This window comes from Gorilla gorilla, chromosome 8 (genome assembly GCF_029281585.2).
Source record: "Gorilla gorilla gorilla isolate KB3781 chromosome 8, NHGRI_mGorGor1-v2.1_pri, whole genome shotgun sequence".
NCBI lineage: Eukaryota > Metazoa > Chordata > Mammalia > Primates > Hominidae > Gorilla > Gorilla gorilla.
The window spans coordinates 55010754-55029706 of NC_073232.2; the positions used below are offsets into that span (position 1 = coordinate 55010754).

The window sequence follows — 18953 nt, forward strand, 5'->3', positions numbered from 1 at the left end:
CACCAACTAGAATAGTAAATTCTGTGGGGGCAGTGGCCTGATATCCACCTATCCCGCCGGCCTTGTCCAAGACAGGAGTGTAGCAAAACCCTTATCATATGAGCTCCTAGAAACAAGGACGCTCAGAGGTCCCCTGCTCCCCATTCTGTTGCTGGATCAGGCTCAGTGCCTCCCTCCCACCCCGGACAGCTCCAGAGTTTAATATTTTAATTGGGCACGTAGCTGAAGCAATCTGAGTGCTGCCAGGACCTCGGCGGGGTGGAAGGGAGGCTGGGGGCATTGCTCGGAAGCTATCTGCCTGGGACACATTGCTTTTACATAGATCGTATGCTACAGATTAATAATAATAAAAATGCAAAAAAAATTGCCTAAAGATGATTTTATTCCCTTAAGCCATGTTATTTTATTATTATTATTATTATGGGGATGGCTAATGAAACTCTATTCAGCAGCCCGGAGGAAAGAGGACTCGCCCTCTCTCTCTTCCTGGAGCTGCCTCTGCTGCTCCTAGTCACCCTAAGGCCATCTTCCTCTTACCCTGGCCCCTGGGCCCTGGCCGACTGGATGTGATCGCGGGGAGCTGGGTGCAAAGCAGCCTCGGCCTCCGGCCCAGCCGCGCCTTTACCTGAGCCGGGCCCGCCCCCCGCGCACCGGCCCGCGCGGGCACCTGGCGGTCGCAGCGGACACAGCAGGAGGAGGAGGGGCCGTGCTGGGCGGGCGTCGCGGGGCCGCGCTTGGTGTTCCTGAGCCGCGGCCGAACTTTTTCCCAAGAAGTCCCACGTTTGGAGGCCGGAGGAGCGGGACGGGGAGGAGAGACTGGAGTTCCTGGAAGGAGCAGCAGCAGCAGCCCCACAACATGGCCTCCTCCGCCTCCTCCTCTCCCGCGGGCACCGAGGACTCCGCTCCTGCCCAGGTGAGCGCCGCGCCGCCCCCTACCTGCGGCTGCCTTCACCCAGGGGCATGCGGGGACCCGGGCGGGAGGGAGGCCCGGGCCGGGGGGCCCCAGGAGTCCTGGAGACTCCCTGGAATCCTGCCCTCCTGGGGGTGCTAGGCGGCGCCGCGAGGCTCCGGGAGGGCGAGTGGAGGGGACCCGGTTCCTGCGGATCGTGGGAGTCCAGTTGCGCCTGAAAGTTGCGGCCCGGGACAGAGGCGAGAGCTCGAACTCGGTCCCAGTGCTGGAGCATCCCCAGGAGAGAAGGGGGCCCGAGGACTTGGGGCTTCTGCTTGGAAACATTCGTCTAGAAAAAAAAAAAGCGGGCCCCGGGCTCAGGACGCCCTCACCTCGGTCTCTCGTTCTTGGGGCTTCTCTGCTCTTGGCTCGCCCCTCCAACTCCGTGCCAGGCTGAACCTTTCCTAAGGACACGACTGAAGCAGGCTGCAGAGGCTGCACGTTTGGCGGGGAGGAAATCACCTGGTTCGGAAATCACCTGGCTCTGAAAGTTACCTTCAGACTCTGAAAGTTACCTTCAGACTCTGAAAGTTACCTTCAGACTCTGAAAGTTACCTTCAGACTCTGAAAGTTACCTTCAGAGTTAGGCGTTTGTTGTTGTTGTTTGTTTGTTTTGTTTTCTTTTCTTTTTTGAAAGTGAGCCGATTTAACTCCATGAAAGTATGGAACATAATTTATAGATTGAGACAGAAACCTGCAGAGCAGGGTGGCTATCGTGGCAGTGCCAGGGGGTGGCTTTGGTGGGTTTACCTTCTCTTCGATCTCCGAGAGCCTTGTAAAGGCATGCAAACAAAAACAAGAAGTAGAAATCGGTTGCCTGACGAGCAAAACCGCTGCATCAAGATAGTCTCCTTCTTCCCACCCCACACCCCTCAGCAGATTGCCACCTTTACGCCCGGAGGCGTTTAATAGCAATTTTGGTGCTGCCACGGTGTGTATAATGTGGCATAATTGGTTTAAAACACTCGCTTATGTTTGCATTTGCATGGAATGGCTAGGGAAAGGTTCCTGAGAAACAGTAGTCGTCCCGGGAAGGGGGATTGGGGAGACAAATGAGAGGGTGAGGAGGGAGACTTACCCTTACCTTTCACATACCTTTTAGGACTTTTGTTTTTTTTTTTTTTTTAAATCGTGGGCTTGCATTACCTGTTTTCGCAGAAGAATAAATACTACGTGTTTTAAAAATGAGGCACATTTGAATCGTCTTGAAAACAACAGTTCACCTAGTTTTAAGTTATGTAGAATTGCCCTTGAAACACAAATCTTGCCCATGTCATGTTTTTCCTTTAGTTGTCGTCTCTAAAAATCCTCAGGGAATCAATGAGAAGTCTTCAAAAGAAGACTCTGAAGTTTCAACCAAGTCAATTGGTGGTTTTGATTGCTACATAGATTCTGATTTTGATTTTGCTTGCTTGAGAGTATGGGTTGTCTAATTTTGGAAGAGGTCACTTTCTCTTATTCGTAAAAGCATAGAAGAGTCATCCTGGGGTTACATGGGACTTCATTCCAGGAGGGTAGGTCAGGGCAGGTAGGCTTTATAGGGAGGCAGTCTCAGATTGGACACAGATTGCTGCTTTAGCAGTTCAGGCAGCCTTGTCATCTGCTGACCTGGGCTCAAACCGGTGCATGTTTAAGGAAGCAAATTTCTGTAATGAAAGTGAATGTAAAGTTAAAACCACAGTTCTGAAACAAAAACGGACTGAAGCAAAACAATCCTTTGAATATCTCCAAATCAGCTACTAATATCTGGAGGGCCAACTTCTCTTAGTTCTCAAATCAGTGGAGGATAAATAAGTGAGCTTTGAATTTGGACTGTAGTTAGATTGTTATTTATGATGGTTCTCAGTGTTCTTTTTGTTAAGACGTAAATAAATATGTTTCATAATCTACACAGCGATGTGTTACGCTCCATAGCAGATATTGTAGCTCAAGATCCTTCAGACAATGTAAAGGCCAATGGTGTGTTTTGGAATCCAAGGAAACAGTGTGGATTCTGAATCTGTTTGCATTTTTATGGTGGTGTTTATATTAGTGTATGTATACCTGTGGTTTTCTTTTTTTCAGTACTTAATTTTTTTTCTTTTTACAGTGTTCATGAGTTTAAAGAAATAAGTGTCCCTAACTCTAGAATGATATGTTGATAACTGAGAAGAATATAATTGTTATGGACTCTCAGCAGTTTTCCCCAGGTTAATCTCCAATTAGTTACTTCTTTATTTAAAGTTATTCATTTTTATGCACAAAATGTCTGTATATTTTTGTCAAATGTGTTATTGTAATTATAGGGAATCTGTATAATCCAAATTGGAGATTATATAAAATTCTAGCCTATGTAAATGGCATTTTTACCTTTTTGAATGAAGTAAATACCTGAAACTGACAAGTCCAACTATCTGACACTTTTACACAAGATTGATTCTGAGTTAGAACACATAATGAATTTTAATTGGAATGTTTAGCCTTGATACAGCTTCCCCAAACTCACATTATTAAAGTTTATGCTTCTAGAAAGATCAAGGTTACTAAAGATCTAATCAGATCTGAAGTAACTTTTCCCTGTATGTATTGACTGGGCTGTTGTTCACATAACTATATCCTTGGATCTTGCAAATGTGAATGCCAGTCAGATGCTGGGTTAATGTTAAGGTACTTGGAACAATAGGGCCATTTAATTGCAATTTTTTATTTTCATCCTTTGTCGACATGTGAAAATAGCTTAAAAATTTTCAGTTGCCTTCTATCCATGATACAATTTTAAAAGTTGTTTAAATATAGTCTACTTTCTCCTAGACATGTGTTTTAAGTATTAAAAGCTCAGCTGTTATTAGTTATAATTTGAAAGTTCTATTAGAGCAGGCAAGGTGGTTTATGCCTATAATCCCAGAACTTTGGGAGGCCGAGATGGGAGGATCACTTGAGCCCAGGAGTTCGAGACCAGCCCTGGTAACATAGCGAGACCCTGTGTCTACAGAAAATGAAAAAATTAGTAGGGCATGGGGGCAAGTGCCTGTAGTCCCAGCTATTCTGGAGGCTGAGGTGGGAGGATCACTTGGGCCTGGGAGGTTGAGGCCACAGTAAGTGAAACTCATGCCACTGCACTCCAGCCTGGGTGACAGGGTGGAGTGCAGTGGAGTGAGACCCTGTCTCAAAAACAAAAAAACTTTTAGCATTAAGTACAGTATTTATTTGAGGACCATGCATCTTTTTTCCTGATTAGACTCTAAAAAATGTGGTAACATTTCCAAAATCTACACGCATGGTGAAATATATCCCAGACACTTGTCTCAGCATGTTTGAAGGTGGACAAACAAAATCGTCCAAAGGGTTTGTCCATTCAAAAGGACATAGATTTTTCCAGGAGTTGATCAGATTTCTGTTTGACTATGGGAGTGAGATCAGTGGTATCAAAATAGAAGTAATTTGTTGAAGTTTTATGGAAATTACTCCTGAATTTTCTCTCGTAGGAAGGTCTTATATGGATTAATTACCAAGTGTCATGTGGTGTGATGGACAAGAAGAAAGCAATCAGACGAAAGTTATGTGTTTTCAGTTCTGAGTAGATGGTAGTATTTTTCCCAGAACAAACTGCTTCTAGTATTTGATGTATATTAATAACCTGAGGCTAAATGATCTAGTGTTTGGAGTTAGAGCTTTAAAATATGAAATAAATTATTGTGGTGTTTTTTGATCAGATGATGCTTTGGCACTGTCATTTTCAGATGATGTTAAGAGAAGGGAAGTAATGAAAAATTGGCCCTAACATATATTTTAGACCTGGCTTGATAGGGGAAGTTAATTTGAATGCCAGAACTGAAGTTAATTTGAATGCCATTGTTGAATTAAGAACTATGTGTTGCTAAACTGGAAAGGCTATTTTCCTATGTGTTTTGAAGATAACTATGGTGATTTATTGGTAGCTATTATGTCATCTAGCTTCATTTCTGGGCTGTGCTACTTCTCTGGGGGATGCCAAGGCTTCATGCTGAGGATATGCTCTACAAGTGTAGGGCTTCTCTTTCCCCACTTTTTTCATGTCACGATGCTTTATAGGGAATCTGGCAAAAAGCAGCTATGTGACTGCAGTGTTGCTCATTAGCATCAAACATAGGGCTTGATACACATTAACTCCAATTAATGTTTGTTAAGTTAAGAATCTAAAAATGATAAGAACCTGACATTCAGATTTAGTAGCAGCTTCCATTATTTAAACAACACGTACTTTTGAGCTCCTATCTTGTAAAAGGCACTCTTAGGTACACAGTGAAAGCATGGGGTTTACTGTTAAGTAAAAAGAAGTGTATAATCCAAGATAGAGAAGACATATGCATCTTGAAAATACAACTGCATTGTCTAGTAATAATAACAACCATGATTTATTATGCCTCTCACAGTAGATACTATGTACTTCACAATAAACTAGAGGGTAAGTATTGTTACCCACCACCCCTGGCATTTTACACATGATGAAATTGACCTTCAGGAAGACTATACAAGCTGTAATTTGGTAACCTGAAATTGGATTGGAACCTTTGTCTGGTAACTGATGGAGAGACCAATGGTAGTAAAACCAGGAGTCAAGGAATGAAGTCCCCATTCTCCAACTAACTAGTTCTGTAACCTCAGAAATGTATCACTTCCTGAGCTTCCATTTCTTCACTAGATGAAGGAGAGGGTTGGAAAAAAGTATTTCTAAGGTTTATTCCAACTATAACAGTCTACGATTTAAAAAAATTTAAATGCTGAAAGAGTTATAGACAATTAGTAATAAGTGATACATTTCCTTGTTTCTAGGAAACACTTTTTCCCTCACATTGGAATTCCTAATGTTAGAATAATTTTCCAAATATTGGGAACTTTTACATTTATTGTTTTTAAAAAAATGATTTCGTTTTCCCTGAAAATCTGATTTTAAAGCAATTGTGCTCCCTACGATTGATGGCATCTTAGACAACAAACATTTGTTAGTTCCAACAGGAAGTGGTAAGATGACATGTCAGTGAGTTTGGGCTGGTAATTGAACACTCACCAAAAAACAAGGACTTGGGTGTAGAAGAACGGAAACATTTCCCGTAGTAGGTGGAGAACAATTGAGAATAACTGCTTGGCCTCTGTGGGTCCTTGAGGTTTTCTTTCTTTTTTAAAAAAGTTGAGATATTATCAGTGGTATGCTGGTAAAATGTCCCTAAAATAAAAAAAAGCCCTGATTTGTAGCGTTTGCTGATTCCTACCTCTACTATGGCTGATTTCAAGTTACCAAGAGGCGATGAACATGGAGTTGGAAAGAGAAGCACAGAATTGGTAAGCACACCACTTACGTACAGTGAGATGCACAGATTTCATTTTTAGTTGGATGAACGGTTTTTTTCAAATTTATATGACACCAGGTATCAGGCACACATGGGGAAGCACAGATAAATAACTAGTTCTTACTTTTCAAAATGTCATAGTTCAGCAGACTGTTTCAATGAACTTTTAAGTAGGGAAAGGGCTCTTGCACTGGAGAATAGTTGATTAGGTCTCTCTTTTTCCACTGAGAACAAAATAAATGCCAAGTAGGTCCTTAAATACCTAGATTAGATATGAGAGAACTGAGGTCTGTAACTGGCTTATTTGATGTTAGGATGATGGATTATGATTTTTAAGACCCTGTTTCTAAGGATGTCAAGTTAAGCATAATAGATTCTTGTTTTGCTTGTGTATGTGTTGGTATGTGTACATGTCTAATTATCACCTTTATTGAGGTATAATTCACATACAATAAAACTCACTACATTTAAGTGTACAATTTGTTGAATTTTGACAGTTATCAAACCCTATCACAATAGAATATTTTTGCCAAACTGAGAAGTTTACTTGAGTTCTTTTCCAGTTAAACTCCCAACCCTCCAGGAGACTGCCAGTCTGATCTCTTTCACTATAGATGAGTTTTGCCTATGTATACATTTTTGTGTCTAGCTTCTTTCTCTGAGCATAATGTTTTTGATATTAATCCATGTTGTTTTAGGTATTAGTAGATTATTCCTTTTTATTGCTAAGTAGTATTTCATTGTATGAACATGCCACAGTTTGTCCATTCACCAGACATTTGAGTTGTTTTCAACTTTTGACTGTGACAAATAAAGATGCCAAGAATATTTTTGTACAAAAATCCTTTCCCTTTCTTTTGCTTGGGGCGGGGGTATGTAAGTGCTTAAGACTGAAATTGTAGGATCTAAGGTTAGTATGTACTTAACTCTGTAAGAAAATATTCATGTCTTACCTCACATCTCTAGGGAATGAAAGATTTTAGATCAGAATGGTAGGGTAGAGGAAAATCCATTGGGGAAATTGTTCCTTTGGTATTTACTTAATCTGAGAATTTTTTAAATGCAATTGTAACTATTGATGAAATGTGAATATTGAAAAAAGACGTTGATGTTAAATAAGACTTTACAAGCTTGTAAAAGAAAATATAGTTACAGAAGGAAAACAAGTTTTTAAAACAGCTTTATTGTGATATAATTTATATACCATAGAATTCACCCAACTAAAGTGCTCAATTCAGTGAATTTTGTTTATTTACAGAGTTGTACAGCCACCACCACAAACTAATTTTAGAAAATTTCTATCACTCTCAAATAGGAAGTACCCATTTACAGCAAAGAAGAAAAAAACAAAACCAAAACCGTGGTTTTAGAGTTAGGAAGAGCTATGTTTTAGTCTGAATTTTACTGGTGTAGCAACTGCATGACCTTGGTAAACTGAATCTCAGCTTCCACATCTTTAAAATGGAGGTGAAGCAGCTCCTTTACAATATTTGTATAAGGATTATAACTAATGCACATAAAGCACTTGGTACATGATGAATATTAAATAAATGGTAGTGTTTACTATTGAACCTTGTGTGCACCTTTGTACTTTCTATGACATTTTGTTCATATCCTTATGTCTGACTCTACTACAAATATCTTTGAACCTATCTTTTAGGCAGAAATTAGATGGAGTGGAAAGGAGAAACCTGGACTTTAATGAGCTGGGGTTTTCTGGCTGTGCAATTTAATTGCTTGACTTGGCAAATCACCTAACTGTGTCTTTTTTTTATATGAAGGATTAAAGTAATCACATCCACCTTGTGGGATTGTTCTAAGTATTTGAGAGAAGCTATGTGATGTGCTGATATAGTAGATGCTCAATAAATAGGAGCTGTTCTTCTGTGATACCAGAAGCTATCATCGTTGAAGTAATTACATTGTTGAAGTAATTACAAAATTCAAGGCATACATGGAAAATTTGGATGTGAACTTTGTGCATATTTGCTGTACAATTTTTTATATTTTAGGACTAGTAGAGAGCCAGGTACATAGTTCTTAATAAAATATTTGATGAAATAAATGCATAGATGAGTAAACAAGAAAAATTACTTTCCCCATTCTGTTTCAGTTTCTCCATGTTTGGGAAAATTTCATTTTCCAAGCTTTAGGCTCATTCACTTATCTCCTTTCTTTTTGGGGCTGGGATGGGGGGACAATAGTTAGAAACTTTCATTATAAGAACAAAAATAACACTAATTGCTTACCTTTGTAAGCAGCTATTTATATATTTTAAAAAGTACTCTCATGTTATTTCTTTGTATTCATGTCTCACAACAACCATATCAGGTAGTTGAAGTAGAGAGTCTCATTTTATTGAAAAGAAAAGAAAAGCAAGGTTCTGAGGTAGACTTATTCCTGGTTCTTACGGAGCTAAGAAGTATAATAGCAAAGCCAAATGAGGGAAGGAGGGAATAAATAGGAAGCCTTGCGTGTGCTGGTGGAAGCACAGATGGGGGCTGCTGTTCTGGGAAGCAATCTGGCATTACTTAAGCAAATTGACTAGTTATCTACTCTGTGACCCAGCAATTCCGTTCCTACAGGTGGACACAGGAATATGTACCAGAGGTCCCCAAGAAGACCTGTCCAAGGTTGTTTACTTCTGTTATTAGTGGTGGAGGGGAATGGAAGGTAACTGAGCGAGCATTGCTTGGGGGAGAGGAAAAATGGCGGGTGCACGTCATGGAGTTGTCTGTAGCTGTAGAAGCAAAGGATTAGATAAACATAAGGAACTCAAATAGATTTTAAGAATATAGTGCTTGGTGAAAAGATAAGAGTGTGAAGTACATAAACATTAAATCCTTTATGTGAGTTTAAAATTCATTAGCCCAGCACAGTGCACATTTTGTAAGAGTACTTACATAAAGTACATTTTACATAAAGATACTCCTTAAACACGTTAGAATGGCTGCCTGCGTGGGATCCAGAGCATGGGAGTGGGCTATGGAGATAAAAAGGAATAAAGAAAGAAAATGATGATAATGTGCCATGAACCGGGAAGTATAGTTAACTCAACCCTCTGGATGGTGAAGTTAAACAAAACTAGACAACACGTTGTTATTTGATACTGTTTGAGTTCCTTTTATTGTGATTAACTCTGTTACCACAAGGCTTAACCAAAGAGATCCTCACATTATCATTATATGGAATGGATGTTCCAAGTGAAATAAAATTTGGATTGGTTTTCTAAAGTTTCAAGTGAAATTTCAGAGGAATATCTTTTTCTTTTTAAAATGTTTACAAGACAGTACACTTGATTTAGTGTGAATTTAAAAATTAAGTTCCTTGTTAATTTTGCGTTTTGGATAATAGAGACTGATGTGCCATATAGTACTACCAGTTTTTACAGAATTAGAATGTAATATGCTAAATATTTAATTCTAAAGTGATACTTATTGTATCTTTATCATACTTCATGGATTTAGAAGGTGCTCAGTATCCTATTGTATCTAAAAATAGTTTGCTGTGTGTATACTATCCTTAAAGGATATCGATATGTAAATTTTGGGGGGAGGAGGGCAAATATATCACATTCTATTGTAATACTTGTTTTCCAAGTTAACTTTGAAGTATAATAGATCACCTTTTTGTAGTAGAGGGGACTAAAAACAATACAGATTTACTAGGTGCGGTTCTGGAGGCCAAAAGTCCACCGTAGATCAGCAGGGCTATGTTCCTTCTGGGGGTGCTAGAGGAGAATCCATTTCTTTACCTTATTCCACTGCTAGAGGCTGCCTGTGTTTCCTGGCTCTTGACCTCACATCACTCAGACCCCAGCTTTAGTCATCACATCATCAGATTGCTTTTCAATTTATCTTCCCTTTCTACTCACTGTTTGTAATTCTGAGATGATAGTTATAGAAAATGGCTATAATTATGTTTTATGTATGCTGCACATTTTTGTAAAATCAGCTGTCTTGGTCATTTAAAAAAAGGGGCCCTAATAGTTAAAAGTTCAACTCAAAATGGTCAGCCTTTGAGTGTCTACCCATTGCTACTGTGGAGGTGTTGCTGATATTCAGTAGGAGAACTCTCCTGAGAAAAGAAGGTCACCCAATTATTTTAATGATAGGTATAGAAGCTGGAGAGAAACTGATTACATCTTTGACCCCAGTGTCCACCTGTTTATGAGTGGCATACAGGTGAGAGTGTCAGGTTTATCTGTAAAATGCAAGGAAAGGCCTAGCTCTTGTGTAAGAGTCTCATCTACACTAACACTTTGTTGTCTAAATGTGCCTCTTATAAATATCAATGAAATGTTGACATCAGAGAATGAATTTCAGTGCTGTGTTTTGGTTTTCTCCACAAATGAAATGAAATACTCAGAAAAGGAAGGTGTTGTGATCTTGAAGAAGGGATACAAAGAATGTCCAGAGTGCAAGTGGTGAAAATTAGATTCAAGAGCATGATTAGATTCAAGAGATGATTTGCTTATCTGCAGCCTGGGAATAATAATTCCTACTTCCTCTCAAGTAATAAGGATCAAATTGTATGATTAGGTAATTAATTCAAATTGCTTAGTACTATGTGAAAATATTGATATATTTTTAATGTACTCTTTAAGAAATGAGCTGCTCTTTTCAATGTAATAGTTTTTCCATTGAAGTAATTTAGTGGGTTAGTTTTTGTGTTGCTATACAGGAATATTTGAGACTGGGCAATTTATAAAGAAAATAGGTTTATTAGTTGGCTCATGGTTCTACAGGCTGTACAGGAAGCACGGTGTTGGCATCGGCTCCTGCTAAGGCATCAGGAAGCTTCCAATTTTGCTGGAAGGCAAAGACAGGCATATCATATGGCAAGATAGGGAGCAAGAGAGAGAAGGGGAAAGTCCCAAACTCTTTTAAACAACCAGATCTCCCATGAACTCACTGAATGAGAACTCACTCATCACCAAGGGGATGGTGTTAGGCCTTCATGAGGGATCTGCCCCCATGATCCAAATACCTCCCACCAGGCCCCACCTCCAACATTGGGGGTTATAGTTCAACATGGAATTTGGAGGGGACAAACATCCAAACCATATCCTTTAGCATCTTGCCAAATATAATAAATAATAGCAAATACTATCTCAGTGATAAGTGAACACTTTAAAATTTGACATCTTAAGAGATTTGGGATTTTTAGCCTGTCTTTGAGGTTTTGGCAATTAATTTTTTTTTAATTTTTAATTTTTTTTTTTTTAGAGACAAGATCTCATTTTGTTGCCCAGGATGGAGTGCAGTGGTGCGATCATAGCTCACTACAGTCTCCATCTCTTGGGGTTAAATGATCCTCCTGCCTCAAGTCTCCTGAGCTGGTGGCACTACAGGTGTGCTGCCACACCTGGCTGTCAATTTTACATTTTATTAAACATCAGGTATGCCAGAAACTATGCTTTCTTAGTCTACTGAATCCAACAGAACAAGTGCATAAGCAATAATTAAAATTTCCTTGCAGCTCTATCCTTCATTTTGCAGAGTCTTGTTGGATTGAAAAGCTGCTATGGGGTGCAAGGGGTATGAAATGGCATAGTTTAGGTTGGTGCGGATGTCCACTTAAGTCATGGAGACTTAAGTCTGTCTCAATGTGTATAACTGATCAGCCAGAAATTATTCAGATGTTTGAAAAATCAGTGTAATGAGTTGCTCTCTGAGTTGGGAAATTTGGGTTCAGCCTATCATTCAAAATGTATGTACACTTGGCAAAGTCACTTCTGCAGAGTTTCCTCCCAACTGGTAAGATTTCAGCCAATTTAAAGATTCTCCATGCTTTGAGATATGAACTATGATGAAGGTGTCAATTAAAACTAGTACATGCTATTTTGCAGAACCTCCACTAAACTAATTTTAAGCTCTAGGTTTGCCTAGAAATTGATGAGGACTCTGCAGGGATGAGTAAATACCTTAATGTGCATTTATGTGGATTCTTGAAGCAGCTTTTATCTGTTAGTAATCACTGTCTGCCCAAGTTAGATATCTGTGTCATTAATAAGACCTTTCTCCCTGTCTCATGGAATGAAGTACAAATCATTTTAATACTGCTCCGCAAATGTCCATTGAATCCAATCTTCTCTCCAGCCCTATGCCACTGCTTTGGTTCTGGACTTCATCATTTTTCACTTGGGCTATTTGAACAACTGCTTAAACTTTCTCCTTGTTTCTGCCTTGTCTTTTAATAGACAGCTGGTCTCACCATTTTTCTGTACAAAACAAAGATATGATGTCATTCCTCTGTTTAAAAACCTTTTATGATTACCCATTATAAATAGGATAAAGTCCAAACATCTTAGGGGGTTGTACAGAATATCTTTTGCCATCTTGACCCAAAACAGTTTACCATTTTACTGTTTATTTTTGTGAAACATCTGATCCTGTGACCATGCTATACTTATTTTTTCAACTTTCTTTAAATGCAGTCTGCCTTTGCATTTTTCCACCTCTACATACAAGTCTTCTCTCTGCTAATTTGTGCCATTCTCATTTTTCTCTTCCTGGAAAATCTTCCTTCAAGACAAGCTCAAGTACTCCTCTTCTGGGCAACTTTCATGGTCTTCTGCAGATGGTGACAGTCAGTCTGTCTTCTATAGTGTTATAGTACTTCATGTACATTTTGCAGTCATGGCATTTAACACAGCTTATTGGAACTATTTAGTTACTGTTTCTTCCCTAACTAACTGGACAATGGACTTCTAGAGGGTATTTTTACTAATTGGATATTTTTATATCTGCTTACTCACATCTAGGATCTAGCACATCTGGTGCTCAGTTGACAGCTGTTAATCATAAAAATGCTTGGTTGGATGGTATTTACTAACATGATCTCCTGTGGGACAGTATTAAGGTCACTTTGACCTTCAAAAACCTTCAAAAGGTCTGGGCTTGGTGTCCCATGCCTGTAATCCCAGCACTTTGGGAGGCTGAGACTGGCAGATTGCTTGAGCTCAGCAGTTTGAGACCAGCCTAGGCAATATGGCAAAACCCTATCTCTACAAAAATTACAAAGATTAGCAGGGCATAGTGGTGTGCACCTGTGGTCCCTGCTACTCAGGAGGCTGAGGTGGGAGGATCGCTTGAGCCCAAGATGTGGAGGCTGCACTGAGCTGTGATGTGTGATCACATCACTGCATTCCAGCCTGGGCAACAGAGCAAGACCCTGTCTGAAAACAAACAGAAAACCTTCAAAGATACTTATATTTAAGTCAGATATAGATATATAAGATTTCGCAAATGTGTTAGAAATCTGGCAAGACTATACTTTTATAATATAATTACTTTTAATTGCAAAATCTACAATTACTTTTTTGCCAACCTAATAGTATTTTGTATTTCTGTATTTTTGGAAGCTTTGATCCTGCAACAATTTTCTGCTAAATAACGTAGTATAGTAGATTTCATAGTAGCTGTGTGACAAGGGTAACTGAATTCATTTCTCAAAGACCCATTTCCTCATCTTTAAATAGGGTGCATATCTCATAGGGTTGTTGAGAGAATTAAATGTGATCCTTCATGGAAAGCACTTAGAACAGTGTCTCGCACATAGCTACCATCTTGTGAGCATCTATTGTTAAAATTGAGTTTTACTATGTGTGTGTAATATCTGTGCTAATATATGTTAATAATATGCGTTTCTACTGTGTATTATCCTTGTAAGGAAGGGACATTTCTCACAAATTCTCTGTTGCAAAAGGACATCAGATTCTTTTGCTTAAACTTCCTCCTCTTCTCTCATCCTGTTATAATAAAATGATGGGAATTCGTTCAACATTTTTCTTTAAAGTGATCTTAAAAATAGAGATCATTGATATAATAAGTTGATGTTAAAATGAAGCTAATCTCTCTTCTATTTGCTTATGATAGATAGCAGCTAAAGTCTATGAAGGTTCCAGTGATCTCATGCATAAAGCAAACAGTGCCATAATGTGCTTACTGCACCAAAATCAATGCCATATATTTTTTATTTGTTTATAAAATGTATAACCAAGTAATATAGCAAATAACATCATAATTAAAGTCAGAAGAAAGGTTAATAAAATATTTATAATAATGTGACAAGATATTATATCTCTATTATGCAAAGAACTTGTACATATTGTGAAGAAAAGGACAAAGTACCAAAAGGATAAATGGCTCTGGGGTATGAATAGACACCTCATAGAAGAGGGAAAGTAACTGGCTAATAAATGTATAAAAAATACATTAACAAGTCATAAAAGGTTAAAATGACTAATTTTCATTTGATAGCATTTTATTTTTCAGATTGGCAAAAATAAAAAATCTTTATAATGTTGAGGATATGGACACTTCCAAATATTGCTGATTTGAGCATCAATTGGTACAACTTTTTTGGTGGAAAGCGTAGGCAAATAGTTAATCTCTTAAAACATGCTTATTGTTTGTTACAGCAAACCACTTTGGGGAACTCCTGCAATAGAAATGAAAATATTAATATGTAAGGATACATTAATGTTTACAAGGATGCTTATTACAGCAGTGTTTGTAAAGCAAAAAGACCAGAAACAAACTAAGTTTACCTTTATGGGACTGGTTGAATGTATTTATGGTTTCTTTATTATATGGAAAGTGATAATTTAAAAGTGAGTTAGAGCTACAAATAGTAAAGCAAAAAAGCAAGTTACCAAGCAGTGAGTATTGCGTAATACTAGTTTAAAAACAAAACAAAACAAAAAGCAAAAGAAAGAAGTCACAATATTTGTCTGAATTGAGGCCGTTCAAGGATTTGGTTGTCTCAGGGGAATGGAATTTTGAGGGGAGGAAGATTTATTAGCTTTTCTTTGTGCTGTATAGTTTGATATATTAAAATAAGCATGTGTTTTGTAATAAATCCAATAAAGTAAAACACAAGAAAAAAATTTAGGTTGAAGGAAAAGCAGAGAGCAGTTTTTCTCTTGGGTATCTTTTCTTTGCATAACTTTTGTGTACTATCATTTGTTGTACATTTGGTCTTATGAGTGCTTCTTATTCACATAGTCACAGAATTCCACTCTCTAAAATGGCTTGGTTTCTCTCTGAATGGGGTGGCCATTAAAAAAATTTTTTTTAAGTGAAATAAAATGGCTTGGTAATTGTGCTTGTGGAATACTTCTTATCCCTAGTTAAGGTTTTTGGTGATGTGTATATTGTCCTACTGTTTAGAAATTACATTTGGAACTGAGCTGGAGCATATAGTTTTTGTTGAGATGTTGGTAGCACAAACATGTTTTTATAGAGTAAAATTAAGAATACTTTTTTTTTTCCTTCTATGTTTGAAGCCCAAAATTAAGTAGCCCTGTCCTCATCCTTTTTAATTTCAGGTGAGTAAATTCCCTGTATCATTGACTCCTCCCATTTCAAATTATTGCTCAGGTGAATACATTCCTTGCTTCATCGACTCCTCCCATTTTAAATTATTACTTTGCTTGTAAAGTTTAAATGTTTTAAAATAATGTTTTTTAAATTACAAAAGCAAAGGTTGTTTATTACTGAAAAATCAAAGTCATGTTCAGGTAAATACCAACAAAACCAACTCTCCTACTTCTAAAACAACAACAAAAATGCTATTAAATTAAATTTGGCCTAAAACTGTCTCTGCATGTAGTGAGCTCCAACCTAACTTAGTATGTAAAGAAACTACAACCAAACAGCATATATTCTTGTAACAAATAGCTAAGTCTCAGATAATCACAGCAGCTGAGTCTCAGCCAATCACAGGCTGATAGTTGATCAGACAATGTCCATATAAGGCAAATGCCTGATGGCATCCTGCCTAAGTAAGGCAGATGTTGAGCTGTAACCAATGAAACTGTTTGTGTGTTATTTCCTTTTTCTGTCTATAAATACTGACTGCTCATGTTGCTGGTAGCTCACTCTACCTTTTCTAGTTCTGAGGGCTGCCTGCCTTATAAATTGGTTTTTGCTCCAATAAACTCTACTAAATTTAATTTGACTGAAATTTTTCTTTAAACAATGCAAATCTCACCAGTTTGGTGTCAATCTCTCAGTCTCTTGGTAACTTTCAAACCTTTCATTACAAATAGTTTTCATGAGTGGTAATGAAGTTGAAGGGCTTTCAGAGTCAGACTAATCTGAGTTTTCATTACTTGATTTTGTTGACTTGTATCTCAGTTTCTTTTAAGGAAAATGGGCATAATAAATATTATTAACTTCCCATAGGATTGTTGTAAGCACTAAATTGTAAAGCTCAGTGCTTGGTTCATAGTAAGTTCTTTTTATTATTATGCTTTAAGATTTCCCATATGTTTATTATTACGTATTGCTTAGGTAATCCATGTTCAATATAGAGATGAACCTTTTTAATAACATGGCACACTGGACTCAAAGAGACAGGCTGCTCCCAGCTGAATATGATGCTGTGGGGCTGTGTCTACACTAGACTCTGCCATTGCCCTGAAGACTAATAACTCCTCACTCCCAGAACCCTTGCCAGGCATAAGTTACCAGAAGTGGAATGTGAGCAAAGGGTGTGGATAGTTTTGACAGTTTTATGCCCCCTTTATTTTTTGGGTACCACTACTTCTTCCTTCTGATAGGTTATACCAATTTACATCTCACAGTGTAGAAGAGAGCTCACTTTCTAAACTTTTCACAGCATGGTATTATTTTTTCTTTACCTTTGCCAGGGTGATGGGTGAAAAGTAGCCTCACATTGCTTTACATTGTGATTATAAGCTTTTGGTCAATGTAAAAGTAAAATGTGGAATACCGGCTTAATAAAAAAATCCTCAAGGGATAAAGTGAGGAGGAGCTAATACCCGATAATCTTATAAATCACTGGCTGTAGAAGTAGCAATTGCTGGGTCTCCGCTCTTTAGATGTTTCTTATGAGCCTGGCTACTCTTGTTTCATAGCTACACTTTGTGCTTCTGGTTACAATTGTGTAATCTGTTACTAAAGGAAGATTGAATATGGAAATCTCCACTCTCAGCTTTTTCCTTTTTAACATTGATGAAGGCTGGGCACAGTGGTTCATGCCTGTAATCCCACCACTTTGGGAGGCCAAGGCAGGAGGATCACTTGAGCGCAGGAGTTTGAGACCAGCCTGGGCAACATGGCAAGACCTTATCTCTACTAAAAGTAAAAAAAAGTTAGCCGGGTATGGTGGCATGCATCTGTAGTTCTAGCTACTTGGGAGGCTGACATGGGAGGATCATTTGAGCCCAGGAGGCGGAGGTTGCAGTGAGCTGTGAATGTGCCACTACACTCCAGCCTCGGTGACAAAAAAATTTTTCTTAAATTGCCTAAATTTTTTTTTTAATTGAGTGTGAGATTGTAAGAGAAAATAGAGAACAATCCATGACTTGAGTGGAAGATTGAGATTTATTTTCTTGACTAGAGTTTCATGAAGAATTGTCCCTACTGTCTTTGAAATTTTTTTTAACCTATATTTAAGTGCATACTTTGGCAATACACATTTTGCTTCTCCAGTTGCTTGCTTTTATTTATGAGAAGCAATACTCTGATTGTAGCAATCATTTTTTTCCCACACGGTTTTGTTCCCCCCTAAGCAGTTTTTCTTGAGAGGGCAAGAAAGTTAATTTTTTAAAGTTAATTCTATACTAGAACGACATTTTTTTTAACTTTCTTGGATTTTGATGTTAAAATACAATTTTTATGAGAGATAGTATTAATGATTCTCAATAGGAATTATTTTCATGTACTATTCATGTCTGGTAATAGGCGCACAAGAAAAACTTGAATATGTGAATGTGTATCACATGTAGCAATAGTGTATTACCTTTCAGATGAGAGCATGACATTTCTAACTGACCACCTGAAAGGCATCCACTTGAAACACATTTTCTAGTGTTGAAGCTAGATTTACCTTAATTTGTACATACACGTTTTTAATATTTCTTGAAGAAGGGAGAGTCTTTTGTTAAGGAGTACAGCCAAGCTGATTTGGTCAGCATGGTCCTTAAGTTTCAAACCTGTGATCTTCAGATTAGAACCTTAAAGGTTTTGGCCGAAAGCCATTGTAAAGTTGAATTAAAAAAAAAATCATAGAACAAAAATCGTAACATTCATGGTAGAATAGAGTTGCAAATATGCAAAACCTACCATTTAAGAATACATTTTATCAACAGTCAATATTACTACTGTAATATCTGAAATAACTATCTGAAATAACTTTTATACTGGTTTTAGAAAGAAATACAGACAAAGTCTCCAGAAGTTACTCCTCTTGCTGTGACCCAAATATACCCTCCTGCCTGTCTCTGTGCTTTTGTTTAAATTGTTCTCTTTGTGTATTCTCCCCACCCTTATCTACCCAGGAAGGGTCTTAGATACTTTATGCTGATTCTATGAATTCACTTCTTATGTAAAATCTTGGATTTATGTTTATCCCACCACCAGATATTATGTGTGTCTGTATGTGTGTATTTTCAGAGCTTGTGTTCCTTTATGCATTGTTCCTTTAATTTATCTGACAGTGACACACCTCTTTGTGCCAGGCATTCTGTGGGGTACTTGATTTATAATGGTAAATCAAACACTGTGTTTGCTTTCACGAACTTTACAAAGCAATTTTATACACACACACACACATTTGTATATGTAAATATATATAATAGAATTTGTACCAAATTAAAACAATTGTAGACTTTATTTTCTAGAGCAGTTTTAGGTTTACAGAAAAATGGAGTAGAAAATGTAGAG

At 37.9% G+C, this 18953-nt stretch overlaps 1 protein-coding gene across 3 annotated transcripts in view; it reads left to right on the forward strand.

The window, feature by feature from the left end:
• Nucleotides 1-521: 521 nt before the first annotated feature.
• The window catches only part of ANK3 (ankyrin 3), a 704894-nt gene continuing 686462 nt past the window's right edge, over nt 522-18953 (forward strand). For all 3 annotated transcript variants that reach the window (XM_055354157.2, XM_055354158.2, XM_055354146.2), the window contains exon 1: nt 522-913. In XM_055354157.2, coding sequence (XP_055210132.2) covers nt 857-913 — 57 coding nt within the window. In that variant the 5' untranslated portion in view covers nt 522-856. The remainder of the gene's footprint in view (nt 914-18953) is intronic.